At 42.5% G+C, this 19869-nt stretch overlaps 1 protein-coding gene across 1 annotated transcript in view; it reads right to left on the reverse strand.

The window, feature by feature from the left end:
* Window positions 1–19869, reverse strand: part of LOC119968936 (fatty acid amide hydrolase-like) — a 101377-nt gene that overhangs the window by 37085 nt on the left and 44423 nt on the right. The window contains exons 8-10 of the mRNA XM_038801949.1: window positions 18829–18989; window positions 5194–5279; window positions 3525–3608 (exon numbers count right to left, since the gene is read on the reverse strand). Coding sequence (XP_038657877.1) covers window positions 3525–3608; window positions 5194–5279; window positions 18829–18989 — 331 coding nt within the window. The remainder of the gene's footprint in view (window positions 1–3524; window positions 3609–5193; window positions 5280–18828; window positions 18990–19869) is intronic.

Consider the following 19869-nt stretch of genomic DNA (forward strand, 5'->3'; position numbering starts at 1 on the left):
CGGAATATTGTTAGCACCCTTTGCAGTATCCAGTGCCTTCAGTTGTTTCCTGATAGAGTCACAGACAGACTATCGGCGGTTGTGGCAAGGACTAAGCAACATAACGGGCTACAAAGCGAAGCCGAGCAGTATCTCTGGCAGCAGTGCACCCCTCCCCGATGAACTTAACGCATTCTATGCTCGGTTTGAGCAGGTAACCAACAACCCGCTATCGAGTGCCCCAGCAACCCATAATTCACCCATACCCACCATCACAGTTTCCGAAGTCAGATCGGCCTTCCTGAAAGTGAACCCACGGAAGGCGATGGGCCCGGACGGGATCCCTGGTCGTGCACTCAGAACCTGCGCGGACCAGCTGGCAGAGGTTTTCACAGACATCTTTAACCTATCCCTACTCCACTCCGAGGTCCCCACCTGCTTCAAGAAGACCACCATCATACCGGTACCAAAGAAGAACCAGGCAACGTGCCTCAATGACTACCGCCCGGTGGCCCTGACGTCAGTTGTAATGAAGTGCTTCGAGAGGCTGATCATGAAGCGCATCACCTCCATACTCCCGGAATGCCTTGACCCACTTCAATTCGCATACCGTCGCAACCGGTCCACATCAGATGCCATTTCCCTGGCCTTACACTCATCCCTAGAGCATCTCGAAAACAAGGACTCCTACATCAGACTGCTATTTATTGACTACAGCTCCGCCTTCAACACCATAATCCCAGCCAAGCTCATATCAAAGCTCCAAAACTTAGGACTTGGCTCTCCACTCTGCAACTGGATCCTTGACTTTCTGACCAACAGACCACAGTCAGTAAGAATGAACACCAACACCTCCTCCACAATAGTCCTCAACACCGGTGCCCCGCAAGGCTGCGTACTTAGCCCCCTACTCTACTCCCTGTACACACACGACTGCATGGCAAAACTTGGTTCCAACTCCATGTACAAGTTTGCTGACGATACGACCATAGTGGGCCGGATCTCGAACAACGACGAGTCTGAATACAGGAGGGAGATAGAGAACCTAGTGGAGTGGTGCAATGACAACAATCTCTCCCTTAATGCCAGCAAAACTAAAGAGCTGGTCATCGACTTCAGGAAGCATAGTACTGTACACACCCCTGTCAGCATCAACGGAGCTGAGGTAGAGATGGTGAGCAGCTTCAAATTCCTAGGGGTGCACATCACCAAAAATCTATCCTGGTCCACTCATGTCGACGCTATCACCAAGAAAGCACAACAGCGCCTTTACTTCCTCAGGAAACTAAGGAAATTTGGCATGTCCACATTAACCCTTACCAACTTTTACAGATGCACTATAGAGAGCATCCTCTCGGGCTGCATCACAGCCTGGTATGGCAACTGCTCGGCCCAGGACCGCAAGGAACTTCAGAGAGTCGTGAATACCGCCCAGTCCATCACACGAACCTGCCTCCCATCCATCGATTCCATCTACACCTCCCGCTGCCGGGGGAAAGCAGGCAGCATAATCAAGGATCCCTCCCACCCGGCTTACTCACTTTTCCAACTTCTTCCATCGGGCAGGAGATTCAGAAGTCTGAGAACACGGACGAACAGACTCAAAAACAGCTTCTTCCCCACTGTCACCAGACTCCTAAACGACCCTTTTATGGACTGTCCTCATTAATACTACACCCTGTCTGCTTCATCCGATGCCAATGCTTATGTAGTTACATTGTATATATTGTGTAGCCCTATTATGTATTCTCATGTACTTTCTTGAATTCTGTTCAATTCCCTTTCTTCCAATGTACTGAATGATCTGTTGAGCTGCTTGCAGAAAAATACTTTTCACTGTACCTCGGTACACGTGACAATAAACAAATCCAATCCAATCCAATCCAATCCAATACCGTGTGGACTGAATTGAATTGGCAGACGACAGGTATTTCTGATGCTGGGGACCTCTGGAGGAGGCCAAGATGGATCATCCACTTGACACATTTGTGGAGCCTCCTCCTGTTTGCTGTTTAATTATCCACCACTATTCACAACTGGACGTGTCAGGACTGCAGAGCTTTGATCTGATCCATTGGTTGTGGGATTGGTTAGCTCTTTCTATTACTTGCTGCTTATGTTGTTTGGCACACAAGTAGTCCTGTGGTGTAGTTTCATCGGATTGACTCTTCATTTATAGGTATGCCTGGTGTTGCCCCTGGCACACCCTCCTGCACTCTCCATTGAACCAGGGTTGATCCCAGAGCTTGATAGTAATATCAGAGTGGAGGATATTGCTGATGATGGTCCACAGTGCCTCATGGGTTCCCAGTTGAGCTGCTATTTTTGTTTGAAATCTATCCCATTTAGCACGGTAGTAGTGCCACACAGCACAATGGGAGGGTCTCCACAATGCCAATGTGGGACTTAGTCTCCACAAGAATTTTGCAGTGGTTAATCTAACCAATATTGTCATGGCAATATTTTTTCCCTTGTTTGCTCACCACCTGCTGCAGACCCAGTCTGGTAATTATTAGGAGGCAGTGGCACAGTGGTATTGTTGCTGGACTAGTAATTAAGAGACACAAGATGATGCTCTGAGGACCTGGATTCGAATCCCACCAGGGCAGATGGCGGAATTTGAATGCAATAAAAATCTGGAATTAAAAGTCTAATAATGACCACGAAATCACTGTTGTAAAAACCCATCCGGTTCACTAATGTCCTTTAGGGAAGGAAATCTGTCATCCTGACCTGGTCTGGCCCACTTGTGAGCGCTGGGAAGCACATGGTTAAATGCACTCGCTATGGGACTTTGTTCCCATTTACTTAAATCCCGCCCACAAACTCATCATAATATTTAAATGACAACTTGCTTCCCATGAGTGGATTTGTTGCCTGCCCTTTGTCACACATCTATTTAAACCTAATGTCATTTAGGGAAGGAAATCTGTTGTCCTTACCTGGTCTGACCTACATGTGACTCTAGAGCCACAGCAATGTGGATGACTCTTAAATGCCCTCAAGTATGGGCTATAAATGCTGGCCCAGCCAGCGTCGCTCACATCTCATGAACGTATTAAAAAAATGAAGCCATAAGTGGTCTGGTACAACGTGGGTCAGCTCCTGTACCAGTTATTCTGATCTCTGACATGACAACCAGTCACCTATTTTTGAGTAAAGATTCAGCCCTGTGCAATGTGGTCCCACTTAATCTGGTTTGTGATGAGGAGCAATGCCAACAGCGTGGGTTCAAATCTTGTGCTAGTTGAGGTTATTCATGAAGGTCCTAACTTCTCAACCCTGCCCCTTGCTTGAGGTGTGGTGACCCTCAGGTTAAAACACCTCAAAGGGGAGAGCAGCCCATGGCCCTCCTGGACTGTGGCAACATTTACATTTTTTAAAATCTGAATCACTTCAATAAAGAGTTTCTACTTTAAATTGGCAACTAAATGCACAAAGATCCATAATTTTTAGGCAGATGTTCAACTGGACACAAATCCCTGAACATTAAAAAGAGATCCGCTTTGCAAGTACATTTTGAAACCATATCACAATAAAAATACCTTTCAGTCCGACCACACCACAAAACGATGCTGGAATTCTTACTGAACCTCCTCCATCACTCCCAATAGCCAATGGGCAAAGACCTTTGAAGAAAATATTATGACAGGTTAAATCCACAGCAAGAAACCACAACTTATTGAATTACTTGTTACCGGTGTTGTGCCATTATAACATTGTCTCTTCCAAAAAATATGTGCAGTTTTAAAACATTCTCTTCCTTCCAGGTAATATATTTTTAATGAGTGATATTTTGCCAAGTTCATCTGATGGCTCAGTAGATCTATATGGTGAGCAGCTGAGCCACACAGATCAGAAAAAAAAATCAGGTTTGTACCTGGAGGGCATTGCCAATTTCCAAGTACCAAAATCACTTGCAAAGGCAAAAATGTAATGCAAAGCCCTGCACCCAATTACCATCGAGCAACACAAGCTGAAAGTGAACCCAGGACATCAGGTCAGTGTGGGACTGCCCACCTACAAATTGTCAAATTGTGGCCACTTGGTAAGGTACTGGAGAGCATCCAGTATCTACCAAAACATGTTCTAGCTGTTATCAAAAGACTCCATGTAGACAGACAAGTAATCAGAAAATGATTTACTACAAGCCGAACTGAACTCAAGCAGTGAAGTGCTCACACTGTTAGTATTTATTTTGCTGATTTCTAGACATTTTCATTTTCTAGCAACTGTGAAATACAGAGCACCCTTATTATGATTCATTCTGATTGGTACTAGCCAAAGTTATTTAAATTATCCACTTTGTTATAGGCAACCGCTTTGGCCTGGATTTGTGCAGTGACCAGCGAGGCACGGGCACTTGTCACTGACCTCAAAAGAAAATTGCATTGGCAAATCCAGCGATCTCTAGTGGTGAGAACTAGACTGTACCACAGGTTAATGGGTTTCATGGCATGGAGTTGCAGTGATGTCACCAAGCTGTCCAAATAGGCAATCACATGAAAGAATTCTCACAGACAGCCAACAGAGAAATAGAAATTATTTTGTAATTCTTTTTGGAAAGAGTGTGAGAGAAATAAATATTAGGGCGTATACATGGGGTTAAGGAAGAAGCTGAAATTTCATAATTTTTTCTCAATTATTTAAAAAAATTTAGTTTAAAAAGTCTAGTAATTACTCACAATGGAGACATTTAAAAACATGCCACAAATATGTTCAGGGCCAGATCAGTGACACCTTTGAGTTCAAGGCTTAACATTTTATGGGCAGTTCTAATTGTGACACAAGACCAGAAAAGGGGAAGTTCCCATCAGAGCAGTTGATTTCGCCAATTGCTAGTTCTCAAGAGGGAGGGGGTGGAGGTGGGGTGAGCAGTGACTCACGGGCCCAACTTAAATATGCACCTGCGGTAAATCCAGAGTTGCAATCAGATTCTGAAGAGCAGTGACAGCAAACACTAACATTCACCATCAAAAAGCAAGTAATTTCAGACCATTAAATCTAAACAGTTCCCTTCAGATGCAGATTTAATCAGCTCCTTGTGTCTATGACTAGCAATGTGAGCTCTACCTTCAATATGAACAGATGTTACCGACAGAAAAAAAATTATATATTATTTCTACATTCTTCACTAAAATAGCTGGCTTAAAAAACAGCATTAAAAATTGGTGCAAGTCAATGTCCCATTCTTGGGAGGATTTAAACTCATACCTGCTGCTACAGCTGCCCCTGAGCCACTGGAGCTCCCTCCAGTAAAATGGTGAGGACTGTAAGGATTTCTGGGAACACCATGGTACCTGCAGTGACAGGAGAGTTTGTAAAATATGCATCTCAGCTGCAGACATTTTCAAAATGTATTTTTCCACTGCCTCGTTAATGTATACATTTTCTCTTTTTAACTCTTAATACATACTTATTGGAGTGTGTGGGGAAGGCTATAGTGAAACCAGTTGTAACAGCTATATGCCCACGACGTGTCACTCCCTTCAAGAATGATAAAAATACATTTCAGTTTATAAACATGAGCAAGAGTGATATACCTCACTTACAAACAGAGGTCTGTAGCTCTTCATGGCAAAAGGAGGAAATAATTTCTTGTTGGCATGACTCTGAAGTGTAGAGACCGAAGATGGGTGTCCTTTAATATGCTGGTGGAGGAATGTAGCACTGTAATTATGGACCATTGGGTCCTCACAGAAGCAAGCATACTGCCCAAATATCACTGGATCAGGGGTGCTTTACGGAGCACTATGGCAACACCCAGAGTATTTCCCATTCTTCTTAGTTTGTTATTAGCAGATGTTAAGAATTGAGGAAAATGAAGATTAAAAAATGAAACTGGGATAAAATAAAGGGTGATTGATAAGCGCAGCTGTCTGAAGGTGAATTTGTCTACCAGTGAAAAAAGCAAATGTTTACCTATGTGACGAGGGAAAAACAATGGGTTGCAGAAGAGGTGACTTCAAAGTGGACGGGTAAGGGAATTGGCACTTATATGCTAAAAGACGGTCCACAGGGTGGGTAACATCAAAGGGAAAAATTATATATCCATATCACAATATCATAGAATCATAGAATTTACAGTGCAGAATGAGGCCATTTGGAAGTCTGCACCGGCTCTTGGAAAGAGCACCCTACATAAGCCCACACCTCCACCCTATCCCCGCAACCCAGCAACCCCATTTAACCCAAGGGCAATTTAGAACAAAGAAAGGTACAGCAAAGGAACAGACCTGAACTAAAGGCCGAAACTAAAATCTTCTACACTTTCGGGGTCCATAATCCCTCTATCCCATCCTATTCATGTATTTGTCAAGATGCCCCTTAAACGTCACTATCGTCCCTGCTTCCACCACCTGCCAAGATGTTCACTGTATGTTTTAAAAAGGTTAACTTGAATTCATAGACTAAACATTGTTTTGCTTTAAAAAATTCTTTCCATTTCTGCTGCACCACATCTGTAGAGTGGGCCGTGTGCTCCCCATACCACAATCTATTAAAAGTTGTGGGTCAGGTGAACTCCCATGATACACTTTGTGGTTCTCTAAACCCTGGCCCATAACAAATTGGGTGCTCAGGGGGATTAAATCTATCTATTAAATTGGCTTTGTGAACATAAAAATAGTGAGTGGTGAGCATATTGTGGTTGCTTTTCAGGTGTGATATTTTAGTTTAAGTGGGGAGTGTGTTGTGGACAATGGCTCTTTCAGAGGCTCTGAAGTTTTTGGGGTGGAGTCGGTCACAGGCAGTACCTTATGGACAGAGACTAAAGGAAGACTATTAGATTGGCAAAAATATTGCAGTTAACAACCTGACAAAATGCGAAAAGGTGAGGTGATTATGGTGGTGGCTAAGCATTTAAAGTTGCCTGACATACAGTTTGACTCATTGGAAATGGCAAAAATTCAGTTACAACTTAAACAAATGGAAAGAAGACGATAATGAGAAAGAATTAAAGTAGCTTAAACACGAAAGAGATAGAGAGGAAAAAGGAAGAGAAAGGGAGATACAGATCAGGGAAAAAGATAAAGAGTGAGAGTTTGAACTACAGAAAATGGCCATGAAACATGACAGTCAGTTAAAATTGGCAGGCATAAAGGGAAGCGTACAGTTGGATGATAGTGATGAGGATAGTGAGAAAGAGTGTCAAAGTCGAAGGCTTGGTGGGAATCTATCTAAATATGTCCAAGCATTGCCAAGGTTTGACGAGAAGGAGGTGGAAGCCGTTTTCATTTCATTTGAGAAGGTAGCTAAACAAATGAAATGGCCACAGGACATGTGGGTGTTACTGATTCAAACAAAGCTGATAGGTAGGGCTAGTGAAGTGTTTGCATCACTACCAGAGGAGGTATCTGGGAAGTATGGGGAGGTTAAAACAATCCATCTTAGGTGCATATGAACTGTTGCCTGAAGCCTACAGACAAAGGTTTATAAATTAAGGAAATAATTTGGTCAAACATACATGGAGTTTGAAATGATCAAACAGAGTAATTTTGATTGGTGGATAAGTGATTTCAAAATAAACCAATCCTATGAAGCTCTCAGAGAAATTATACTTTTGGAGTTTAAAAGTTCAATTCCTGATGTAGTGAAAACTCATGTGGAAGAGCAGAGGGTTAAACCTGCAAGGTTAGCAGCAGAAATGGCAGATGATTATGAATTAGTTCATAAATCAAAGTTTGGTTTCCAACATCAGTTTCAGCCTGTGAGGGATAGAAACTGGGGCATCAGAAATACTCTAGTGGTAAAGGTAAAGGTGATCTGATGGGAGATAAGGAGAGTATACCTTAGATTAAAAACAAAATCCAGGAGGATGGAAAATAAATGACAAGTTTCAAATGTTTTCACTGCAATAAACTAGGCCATATAAAGTCAGAGTGTTGGTGGTTGAAGAAAAGCACTGGGAAGGCTGATGTGGTCAAAGTGGCAATGGAAAGCCCAAGTGAAGCGAAGGAGGGGCAATAGATTGTACAGCCTGATCAAGAGGTGATTGATAAGAAGGTGCCAGATCTCTTTAAAGAATTTACTTGTGTGGGTAAAGTTTACTCATGTGTATCAGGAGGAGCAGGTAATTTTAAGATATACAGGAGCTAGTCAATCTTTGATGGTAAGAGATGAAGAGTTATGTAGTTTGGGAAGAATATTGCCAGAAAAGGTGGTCATATGTGGAATTCAGGGCGAGAGAAGTAGTGTTCCATTATATAAGGTAAGGTTGGAAAGTCCAGTGAAGAGTGGTGAAGTGGTAGTAGGAGTAATAGGGAAACTATCTTGTCCAAGAATACAGTTTATCTTGGGTAATGATATAGCTGGATCGCAGGTGGGAGTGATGCCTACTGTGGTTGATTAGCCAGTGGAAAATCAGACAACTGAAGTGTTGAAGGACGAATATCCTGGGATTTTTCCGGATTGTTTAGTCACAAGGTCACAAAGTCACAGGTTAAGACAAGAGGAGAAATCAAAGAATGAAGATAAAGTTGAAGTGCAATTATCAGAAACGATTTTTGATCAGATGATTGAAAAAGAACAAGAACAGGTGGAGGGTGAGACGGATATTTTTAGTTCAGGAAAATTGGCGGAGTTACAATAGAAAGATGTTGAAATAAAACAGATATATCAGAAAGCATACGCAAAAGAGGAATCTAAGTCTATACCAGAGTGTTATTACCGTAAAAGTAATGTCTTGATGAGGAAATGGAGACCTTTACATATGCAGGCGGATAAAAAGTGGGAAGAAGTTCATCAAGTAGTATTGCCGGTAGGGTATAGAAAGGAGGTGTTGCGAGTTGCACACGAGGTACCAGTGGGAGGTCATTTGGGAATAAGGAAAACTCAAGCTAAAATCCAAAAACATTTTTATTGGCCTGGACTACATAAAGATGCAGTTAAATTTTGTCAATCATGTCACACATGTCAAGTGATAGGGAAACCTCAAGCAGTGATAAAACTAGCACCCTTATTACCCATTCCAGCATTTGAGGAACCTTTTACAAGGGTCCTAATTGATTGCGTAGGACCGCTTCCTGAAACAAAAAGTGGGAATCAATATCTTTTGACGATAATGGATGTGTCTACTAGGTTTCCAGAGGCCATTTCAGTACGTAATATTACAGCTAAAAAGATTGTGGAGGAGTTACTTCATTTCTTTACTAGATATGGACTACCCACAGAAATACAATCGGATCAAGGATCAAATTTTACCTCAAGGTTATTCAAAGAAGTTATGGATAGCTTAGGAATAAAACAATTGAAATTAACTGCGTACCATCCAGAATCGCAGGAAACATTAGATAGGTGGCATCAGACATTAAAGATAATGTTGAGGACTTACCGTCACGATTATCCAGAGGATTGGGATAAAGGAATTCCATTTGTACCGTTTGCAATTAGGGATGCACCTAATGAGTCTACAAAATTCAGTCCTTTTGAACTAATTTTTGGTCATGAGGTAAGAGGACCACTTAAATTGACTAAGGAAAAATTGGTGAGTGAGAAATCAGAAATTACATTGTTGGATTACGTGTCAAATTTTAGGGAATGATTAAATAGAGCAGGTGAATTGGCGGGACAACATTTAAAAGTTGCAGAAAATGTGATGAAACGGGTCGCGAACAAAAAATTCAAAGTTCGTAGTTTTGCCAGTGGAGATAAAGTTTTAGTGTTGTTACCAGTGATAGGTGAGCCTTTAAAAGCTAGGTTTTATGGACCTTATCAGATTGAAAGGAAATTAAGTGAGGTGAATTATGTGGTAAAAACATCAGATAGAAGGAAGACTCACCGAGTGTGTCATGTGAATATGCTTAAAAAGTACTTTGAAAGGGAAGGAGAGAAAAAGGAAGTTTTAATGAATCTAACTCAAATTGACGAACCAAATCCAGATGACTGTGAATTTGAGATACCTCAAATTAAATTAGAAAATGAGGATGTTATTAAAAATTGGGATGAATTGTTAAGTTACCTTCCAGATGAAAAACGAACTGACCTGAAAGAGTTATTGATATCACATGGGCAAGTTTGTAGAGATATATTGGGAAGTACTAAAATGGCTATACATGATATAGATGAGGGAAATGCTGTTCCAATCAAACAACATCCATATAGACTTAACCCTTTAAAATTGGCACAGGTTAACAAAGAGATTGAGCGTATGCTTAAAAATGGCATAATTAAAGTGGGTTGCAGCCAATGGAGCTCACCCATAGTGATGGTACCAAAACCGGATGGTACCCAACGGTTGTGTGTGGACTATAGAAAGGTTAATGCAGTTACAAGAACAGACTCTTATCCTATCCCACGTTTGGAGGATTGCATTGAGAAAGTGGGAAAATCAATTTTTATTTCCAAACTGGATTTACTTAAAAGATTACTGGCCAGTAGCTTTATCTGAAAGGGCGAAGGAGATTTCAGCTTTTGTGACTCCAGATGGTATATACCAATTCAAAGTTATGCCATTTGGCATGAAAAACGCCCCAGCCACATTTCAATGGTTAACTAACAAAGTCATTTCAGGATTACCCAATTGTGCGGTATACATAGACGATCTGGTCATTTCCAGCCAGACATGGACAGAACATTTGAAACATCTGATGGAGTTATTCGATCGACTTCAGGAGGCGGGTTTGGTGATCAACCTAGCCAAAATTTGGAAAAGCCCAAGTCACTTTCCTTGAGGAGTTTCCGATACCCTCAAGACGAAGGTAAATAATGCGATTTCTTGACGAGTGGATTTGATCAAACATTTGTGCAAAGGTTTTGTAGTGTGATTGCTCCACTGATGGACTGGCTGAAGAAGCATAAAAAATTCCAGTGGTCAGCAGAGCTTCAACAGGCATTTGGCTGCCTAAAAGCTGTGATAACCAATGGTCCGGTGTTGGAGAATTACAAGGGACTGTGTGATCAGATTGAACTAAAGTATCTGACTTTAAAGACAAATGCCGAGGCGCAGATAAATGGATGGATCATGCAGAGACCTTCTTGTTCAAAGAGACTGCCAATCGAGAAGGATTCCAGTTGGAGGAAAAATGATAAATGGACTATATTGTTGTACCTGTTTGCGGTTGTTGTTTTTTAAATAAGAAAGTATATTTACTGTGAGCATTTCTTAAAGGATAGTGCAAAGGTGAAAAATGAAACCATCTTGACGTTGATGGTTAATTTTTGTTCTTGGGGGAGGTGTCATGTGAGAGTACCTTTAAGAAATGAGTGTTTAAAAAATGTACCTTTAAGAAATGGTTGTTTATCAGTGATGTCATTGTGCAGGTGGAGCTGGGTTGTCTGTCAGCTTTTTACTTTAGTTTTAGGCTGTTTGCTGCAGGGTGTGTTTTAATTTTGTTTTCAGAGCTGGATAGCTGCAGTCACAGCCAGAAGGGGTATTAATCTCTCTCTCTGTAATCTAAAGAATGTAAATTGATCCTTTGGTGATTTAAAACTAATAACTGTTCTCAGTAGTGACTTTAACTTGATGTGCTTCTGTTAAAGGTTTTGTGTTTAAGTTTTATGGATTTTAAAAGGAAAGCTTAAAAGGATTACTTAGTGTTGTAGTTTTGGGGGATTGTATTTGAATTAATGGTTGCTAAGATGTTCACTGTATATTTTTAAAATGTTAACTTGAGTTCATAGAATAAAGATTGTTTTGCTTTTAAAATACTTTTCCCATTTCTGCTGCATCACACATGTAGAGTGGGCGTGTGCTCCCCATACCACAATCTATTAAAAGTTGTGAGTCAGGTGAACTCCATGATACACTTTGGGGTTCTCTAAACCCTGGCCCATAACAATCCCATCACGCCCTGGGGACCTATCCACCTTAATATTTTTCAAGACACCCACCACCTCGTCTTTTTGGATTTCAACGTGACCCAGGCTATCTTCGCACCCTTCCCCAGACTCAACATCCACCAATTCCTTCTCTTTGGTGAATACTGATGCAAAGTATTCATTTAGTACCTCACCCATTTCCTCTGGCTCCACGCATATATTGCCTGCCCTGTCCTTCAGTGGGCCAACCCTTTCCCTGGCTATCCGCTAGCTTTTTATGTACATGTAAAAAGCCTTGGGATTTTCCTTAACCCTATTTGACAATGACTTTTCGAGCCCCTTTTAGCCATCCTGACTCCTTGCTTAAGTTCCTTCCTACTGTCCTTATTTTCCACACAGGCTTAGTCTTTTCCCAGTCTTCTAGCCCTAACAAATTCCCTCCTTTTTCTTTTTGACAAGACCTACAATATCTTTCGTTATCCAAGGTTCCCGAAATTTGACATATTTATCCTTCTTCCCACAGGAACATGCCGGTCCTGAATTCCTTTCAACTGACATTTGAAAGCCTCCCATATGTCAGATGTTAATTTATCCTCAAACATCCGCCCCCAATCTAGGTTCTTCAGTTCCCACCTAAATATTGTTATAATTAGCCTTCGCCCAATTTAGCACATTTACCCTAGGTCCACTCTTATCCTTGTCCACCAGCACTTTAAAACTTACTGAATTGTGGTCATTGTTCCCGAAATGCTCCCCTACTGAAACTTCTACCACCTGGCCAGGCTCATTCCCCAATACCAGGTCCAGTACAGCCCCTTCCCTAGTTGGACTGTCTACATATTGTTTTAAGAAGCCCTCCTGGATGCTCCTTACAAACTCTGCCCCGTCTAAGCCCCTCGCACTAAGTGAGTCCCAGTCAATATTGGGGAAGTTGAAGTCTCCCCTCACAAAAACCCTGTTGTTTTTACTCTTTTCCAAAATCTGTCTACCTATCTGCTCCTCTATCTCCTGCTGGCTGTTGGGAGGCCTGTAGTAAATCCCCAACATTATGACTGCACCCTTCTTAATCATGATCTCTACCCATATAGCCTCACTGCCCTCTGAGGTGTCCTCCTGTAGTACAACTGTGATGCTCTCCCTAACCAGTAATGCAGCTCTGTCACCCTTTTTACCTCCCCCTCTATCCCGCGCGAAACATCTGAAACCTGGAATGTTTGGCTGCCAATCCTGTCCTTCCCTCAACCAGGTCTCTGTAATGGCAACAACATCATAGTTCCAAGTACTAATCCAAGCTTTAAGTTGCTCTATCGAGGCAGAGAATCGGGCTTCCAGCCCGTTATCAGATACAAATGGTTTCAAATGACCCATTTGCATCCTCTTGCTACAGCCACCAGCAGGGGGACCGGAGCATCAGAACTGTCGGCAGAGAATACACCCCATAATATTGGATGTTGTTTGGGAGGAAAAAGGGGCATTTCTCAGAGTTCAAGAAACATGGGTAGTTGGGAACAAGGGCTAACTTCATGAGATACTGTTTGCATGTAGTCATCCGTGTAGTTAAGTGTACTGTTATAGTGTATTATAGTCATTCTTGTCATGTGTTTATTATTGATCACAAACAACTGGACTATTGCCCCCTGGTTTCGTATCTTTTCTCACATTATACCAAATTGAAAATATAAACCATTATGAACCGGTGTCCCAAGTTATCCTTCTGGGTTCTGCAAAACCCTCGCATTTGACATCAGCGGGGTTCTTAAAGCAGTTAACAACCAGATTGCAGGAAATGTGCTGATGCCAAATGTAGCCTTCCAGAAACACAACAGAAGGAAAAAAGATCTGTGCAGAATGTTCAATATACAAGCACCAGATGGTTGAGAAACTAGACTTCAAAAGTCTCCAAATAACAGCAACTTGTTTAACATGGTTTTGTAATGTGAAACCCCTTGGGATATTTTACTAAGCAAAGTACTGTACACACCCCTGTCTGTATCAACGGGGCCGAGGTGGAGATGGTTGACAGTTCAAATTCCTAGGTGTGCCCATCCCCAAAAGTCTGTTCTGATCCACCCATGTCGATGCTACCACCAAGAAATCACAACAGCGTCTATACTTCCTCGGGAAACTAAGGAAATTCGGCATGTCTACACTGACTCTTACCAACTTTTACAGATACACCTTAGAAAGCATCTGATCTGGCTGCATCACAGCCTGGTATGGCAACTGTTCGGCCCAAGACCGCAAGAAACATCAGAGAGTTGTGAACACCGCCCAGTCCATCACACGAACCTGCCTCCCATCATCTACACCTCGCGCTGCCTTGGGAAAGCGGATAGCATAATCAAAGACCCCTCCCACCCAGCTTACTCACTCTTCCATCAGGCAGGAGATACAAGTCTGAGAACACGCACGAACAGATTCAAAAACAGCTTTTTCCTCACTGTTACCAGACTCCGAAATGATGGTCTTATGGACTGATCCGATTTATACTACAGTCCTGTATGCTTCACCCGATGCTGGTATCTACGTATTTACATTGTGTACCTTGTGTTGCCCTATTACGTATATTCTTTTCTTTTCATGTACTAAATAATCTGTTTGAGCTGCACACAGAAAAATACTTTTCACTGTACTTCAGTACACGTGACAATAAACTATTCCAACTACTATTACAGGCTTTATAAGAATGCAAGTTGTTGCTGTCGGAAGATAAGAAGCACATTAAGGGCAGCCAGCAAGTAACTTATATCAGTTCAATTTCTGGAGGAAACAAAGGAGTGCACTGATAAACAAACTGCTGATAACATTGCGTATATGGTTTTTAAAAAGGCATTTAGCAATACGTTTTTTCTTTATTCCTTCATGGTGTCGCTGGCAAGCATTTGTTGCCCATCGCTTGAACGTGTGGCTTGCTAGGCCATTTAAGAGTCAACCTTATTGCTGTGGATCTGGAGTCACATGTAGGTCAGACCAGGTAAGGACAGCAGATTTCCTTCCCTAAATGACGTTCATGAACCAAATAGATTTTTCCAACAATCAATGTAGTTGGCATGGTCGCTATTACAGAGGCGAGTTTTAAATCCTCGATTTATTGAATTTAGGTTTCACCAATCTCTGTAGTGCGATGTGAACTCACATCCCCAGAGCATATGTCTGGGCCTCTGGGTTACAAATTCAGAGATTAAAGGATAGGAAAGAGAGAAAAATTATTGCAAATACTTCTTGGACTGGAGTTTAGGCCAGTTTAGAACCATTTAATTGTGTCCCAAGCCATTCCCACCCCGGTGTGCAGTGCAATGGATTTTGCAAGGGCCGGTTTTGGGATAAGGAAAAATGTGCTGTGTTCAACATTTAATTAAATCCAAAACCAAATGAATTAAAAAAAAAAAATCAAGAGAATATATTCATGAAGGGGGTTGTTAAAACAGAGACAGTGTTGGGAATACAATCTACAATACCTTTTAAATGAGAAATGGATAAAAGAAAAATTCAAGAAAGACGGGACTAAACAGGACAGGGGTCTGCCACTAACTGAAATCATATAATTAGAAGAGAAGCAGAAGGATCAGGCAGTGAGGCATCAGGACAGCATTAATCTATAGCATAAGACTACACTTGGGAGCACCTGTCAAGAATGCTGCAACCTCTTTTAAGATAGATTACATATACCATCAGCCAGACCTTGCGGTCAATTGCAGTAAACACTAAGATGTCAAAGAGTCAGAGTTCAGAGTTTTACAGAACCAAAAGAATTCCTTTGGCCCATTGTGTCTGCACCTGCCATCAAGTGCCAATCGATTCTAATCCCATGTTCTAGCACTGGGTCTGTTGCCCTGTTTGCTATGGCATTTCAACTAAATGTTTCTTAAAGTTTGTGAGGATTGCCACCCCTGCCACCCTTTCAGGCAGCAAATTCCAGATTCCAACCATCGTCTGGTGAAACGTTTTTCCTCAAATCCCCTCTAAATCTCTTGCCCATTACCTTAAATCTGTGACACCTGGTTACTGACCCCTCAACAAACGGAAAAGATTTCTTCCCATCTAACCTATCCATGTCCCTCAATTTTGTACACCTCAATCAGGTCCCTGCTCAGCCTTCTCTGCTCAAAGGAGAACAACCCCAGCCTAATAAACCTCTCTTCATTCTGGTGAATCTCCTCTGCATCCTTTCTAGTGCAATTACATCTTTCCTATCGTGAAGCGAAAAGAACTGCATACAGACCTCTAGCTGTGGCCTAACGAGTGTTTTATACAGCTCCATCATAACCACATTGCTCGTATATTCTATGCCTTGGCTAATAAAGGCAGGTATTCCATATGCCTTGTTAACCACCTTATCTACCTATCCTACTGCTTTCAGTGACCTATGGTCACACACCCCAAGGTCCCTCTGTACTTTGCACAGTGGTTAGCACTGCTGCCTCACAGCGCCAGGGACCTGGGATCAATTCCGGCCTTGGGTGACTGCTTGGAGTTTGCATGTCCTCCCAGTGTCTGTGTGGGCTTCCTCCGGGTGCTTCGCTTTCCTCCTTCACTCCAAAAGGCGTCCAGGTTTGGTGGTTTGGCCATGCTAAATTGCCCTTTAGTGCCCAAAAAGGTTAGAGGGGGTTATTGGGATAGGGCAGGGGAGAGGGCCTAGGTAGGGTGCTCTTTCAGAGGGTCGGTGCAGATCTGCTGGGCCGAATGGCCGCCTTCTGCACTATAGGGATTCTAATTCTATTTCTTAATTTCCTAATATTCATTGTGTATTCCCTTGCCATGTTAGTCCTCACAGTTCTGCCCATCTGACCAGCCTGTCTATATTACCCTGAATGGCTCTCCTCCTCGCTACTTACCACCAACAACTTTTGTGTCACCTGTGATCTTACTGATCTTATCACCCACATTCCCATCTAGATCATTAATGCACAATGCAAACAGCAATGGACCCAGCACCAATCTCTGCGCTATACCATTGGACACAGGCTTCCAGTCACAAAAACAACTTTCGATCATCACCCTCTTCCTCCTGCGACTAAGCCAATTTTGGATCCTATTTACCAAATTGTCCTGGATTCCATGGGCTCTTATCTTCCTGATCAGTCCTCATGTGGGACCTTGTCAAAAGCCTTACTTAAGTCCATGCAAATTACATTAACTGCACTGCCCTCATCTACACACCTTGTCACATCCTCAAAAAATTCAACCTAATTTTTTAGACATCATCTCCCGTTGATAAAGCCATGCTGACTATCCTTGATTATTCCTTGCCTCTCGAAGTGGAGATTAGTTCTCTCCCTCAGAATTTTTCCCCATTAATTTCCCTTCTTGAATAATACCTTAATTATTACTGCGTTATGGTCACTGTCACCAAAATGCTTCCCCACTGACACTTCTACCACCTGCCCAGTTTCAATCCACAAAACTAGGTCAAGTACTGTCCCCTCTCTTGTAGGACTTTCTACATGCTGGCTCAAAAAGCTCTCCTGGATGCACTTTAAGAATTGTTCCCCCTCTAAGCCTTTCACACTCTGACTTTCCCAATTAATACTGAGGAAGTTAAAATCACCTACTATTATTACTATATTATTTTTACACTTCTCTGAGATTTGCTCACATATCTGCTCTTCTACCTCTCCAAGACTGTTTAGGGCCTATAGTACACTCCTGGCAACTTGAATGCCCCTTTTTGTATTTACGTTCCACCCATATGGCCTCAGTTGAGAAACCTGCTAAGATATCATCCCTCCTTACTGCAGTGATTGATTCCTTGATCAATATTGCAACACCACCTCCTCTTTCGCACCCCCATCTCTCCTGCAGATTCTACATCCCAGAATATTGAGCTGCTCCTCCTTCATCCATGTCACCATGATAGCGATAATATCACCCACCATGTGTTAATCAACACCTTCAGTTCAATCTTACCTGTAAGACTGCATTAAAATGTCATCCAGCTTGGTCACATTCCCTTGTGCCTTAACATGTCTAGCTTTGCTCTGCCTTCCAGACTGACTGATAGTTATTTACACTGATTTATTTACCGCAGGTATGCCAGAAGGTATGTTGAAACACTTCAGTGACCATGGCAATTTCCTCTGCTGCCCCACCCCAATCTCACCCTGGCACTGCCCAGCTCCCTCAGCACCACACCCTCCAGACACCACTCACCCACCCACCCCCAATTCCACCGGTGGGGTGAGCGGGGCCAGGGAGCTGGGAGAAGAGTGTCTCTGAGAAAACCTGGAGGTGGAATAATAACAATGTTGGAAACACTTGCAATCACTTTTAAAAGTAATCTGAAGGTAGACTTCAAAGGACAAGTCATCAGCTCATGACAATAAAGGAGGCCTGGCTTCAGTAGAATTATACCTCGCCACTTGGCCTCCCTACCTTCCCTCCCCGATGGATCCATGCTGCAGCCAGGAGAACAAGTTCCTGCAGCTAACAAAAAATGTTAGAAACATAATTTAAAAGGTAATCAGTGGCGCATAGCACAGCTTCACCACTGACTTGAAGATCTGGGCCACTTTATATATACGATACAAATATATAAAAAATAGATGCATTCCTAGATCACACACTAATGTAATTCAACTAACCCATATGGTTTACAGCAAGAATGGCACAATATAATAAAACTGACATGAAGCAGATCCTTTTACTGTAGTCAGTACATACATTACAGTTTTAATGTTAAAATCCAGAAAAACATGTGTATTACATTTTTTGATTAAGTGCATTATAGAATAATGAGTAAATTATGATCAATGGCAGCCTTGATGGTTGCTGACTAGGCTCAAGGCACTGGTATTATCACCCAAAAGCCTGCTTCTCTACCTCTTTTCTCCTTTAAGAAATTTCTTAAAACTTATTTCTTTGACCAAGCTATTGGTTATCTGTCCTAATTTCCATTAATGTGGCTCAAATTTTGCTCGACAACACTCCTGTAATATGCATTAGGACATTTTAATATGTTAAAAATTATATGCAAGTGGTTGATTCCACAACATTAGAGCACTTGATAAACGGGAAACAGAATTATAAAATAATCTTTTGGTCAAGTTAAGACAGCAGAAAATAGTTTCAAGTTGGAGATAATCACAACTTCACCTATTAACGTTGCAGCCAGTTATGCCTAATCCAAGCTCGTGCATGTTGGATACGCCAATGATAACTGCTCCAGCCTCCCTCAATTTCCTTGTGACAGTGGCATCTTCGGTTTCTCGCTCCTTGCCGAGATAAACAGTTCCCACACGATGATAATATGGAACCTATACAAATATGAATAGTATTGGTAAATAAATCTTTGAAGAAGTAAATGCAATTTATGCTTTCCCGCCGTGACAGTGATAGCAGTGTGCAGGTTAGGTGGATTGGCTATGATGAATTGCCCTTAGTGTTGAAAAAGGTTAGGTGGGTTACTGGGATAGGATGTAGGTGTGGGGTGCTCTTTCCAAGGGCTGGTGCAGACTCGATCGGCCGAATGGCCTCCTTCTGCACTGTAAATTCTATGATTCTATGATTCACTCCCGTCTGCAGCTCCGGCATCTGACATCCCAAATAAGGTCTCCAGGGGAATGGGCTCCAAATCCACATGCAGGATGGCCGACATGGTACTAAAAAAAAACCTCCACAATTTCTCCAACTTCGGGTAGGACCAGAACATGTGTACATGATTGGCCAGACCCCTCCCACACCGTTCGCAAATGTCCTCCACCCTCTCAAACAACCGGCTCATCTAGACTTAGTCAGGTGTGTTCTGTGTACCACCTTTAGCTGCACCAACCTCAACCTCGTACAAGAGGTTGAGGCCTTCACCCTTCGCAACAGCTCATATCCCAACCCCTCCTCCATCACCATCCCCAGCTCCCCCTCCAACGATGCCATATCCTCCTCCAAAAGCCTCCCATAGATCGCCAAGATGACCCCCACCCCCCAGCCCCATCATCGGCAACACCACCTCCAACAACGAGGAGGGCAGTGCCACCGGAAAAGTCAGGCAAACCTTTTTTGCAAAATCCCACGCCTGCATATACCGCCCACAGAATCCCAAACTTCTCTGTCAACTCCTCTAAACTCGCGAACCGCCCCTCTAGAAATAAGCCCTTCATTTCCATCATCTCTCTTCCTCCCCCCCTCCCCACTCCCCAC

Source organism: Scyliorhinus canicula, chromosome 7 (genome assembly GCF_902713615.1).
Source record: "Scyliorhinus canicula chromosome 7, sScyCan1.1, whole genome shotgun sequence".
Taxonomy (NCBI): Eukaryota; Metazoa; Chordata; class Chondrichthyes; order Carcharhiniformes; family Scyliorhinidae; genus Scyliorhinus; species Scyliorhinus canicula.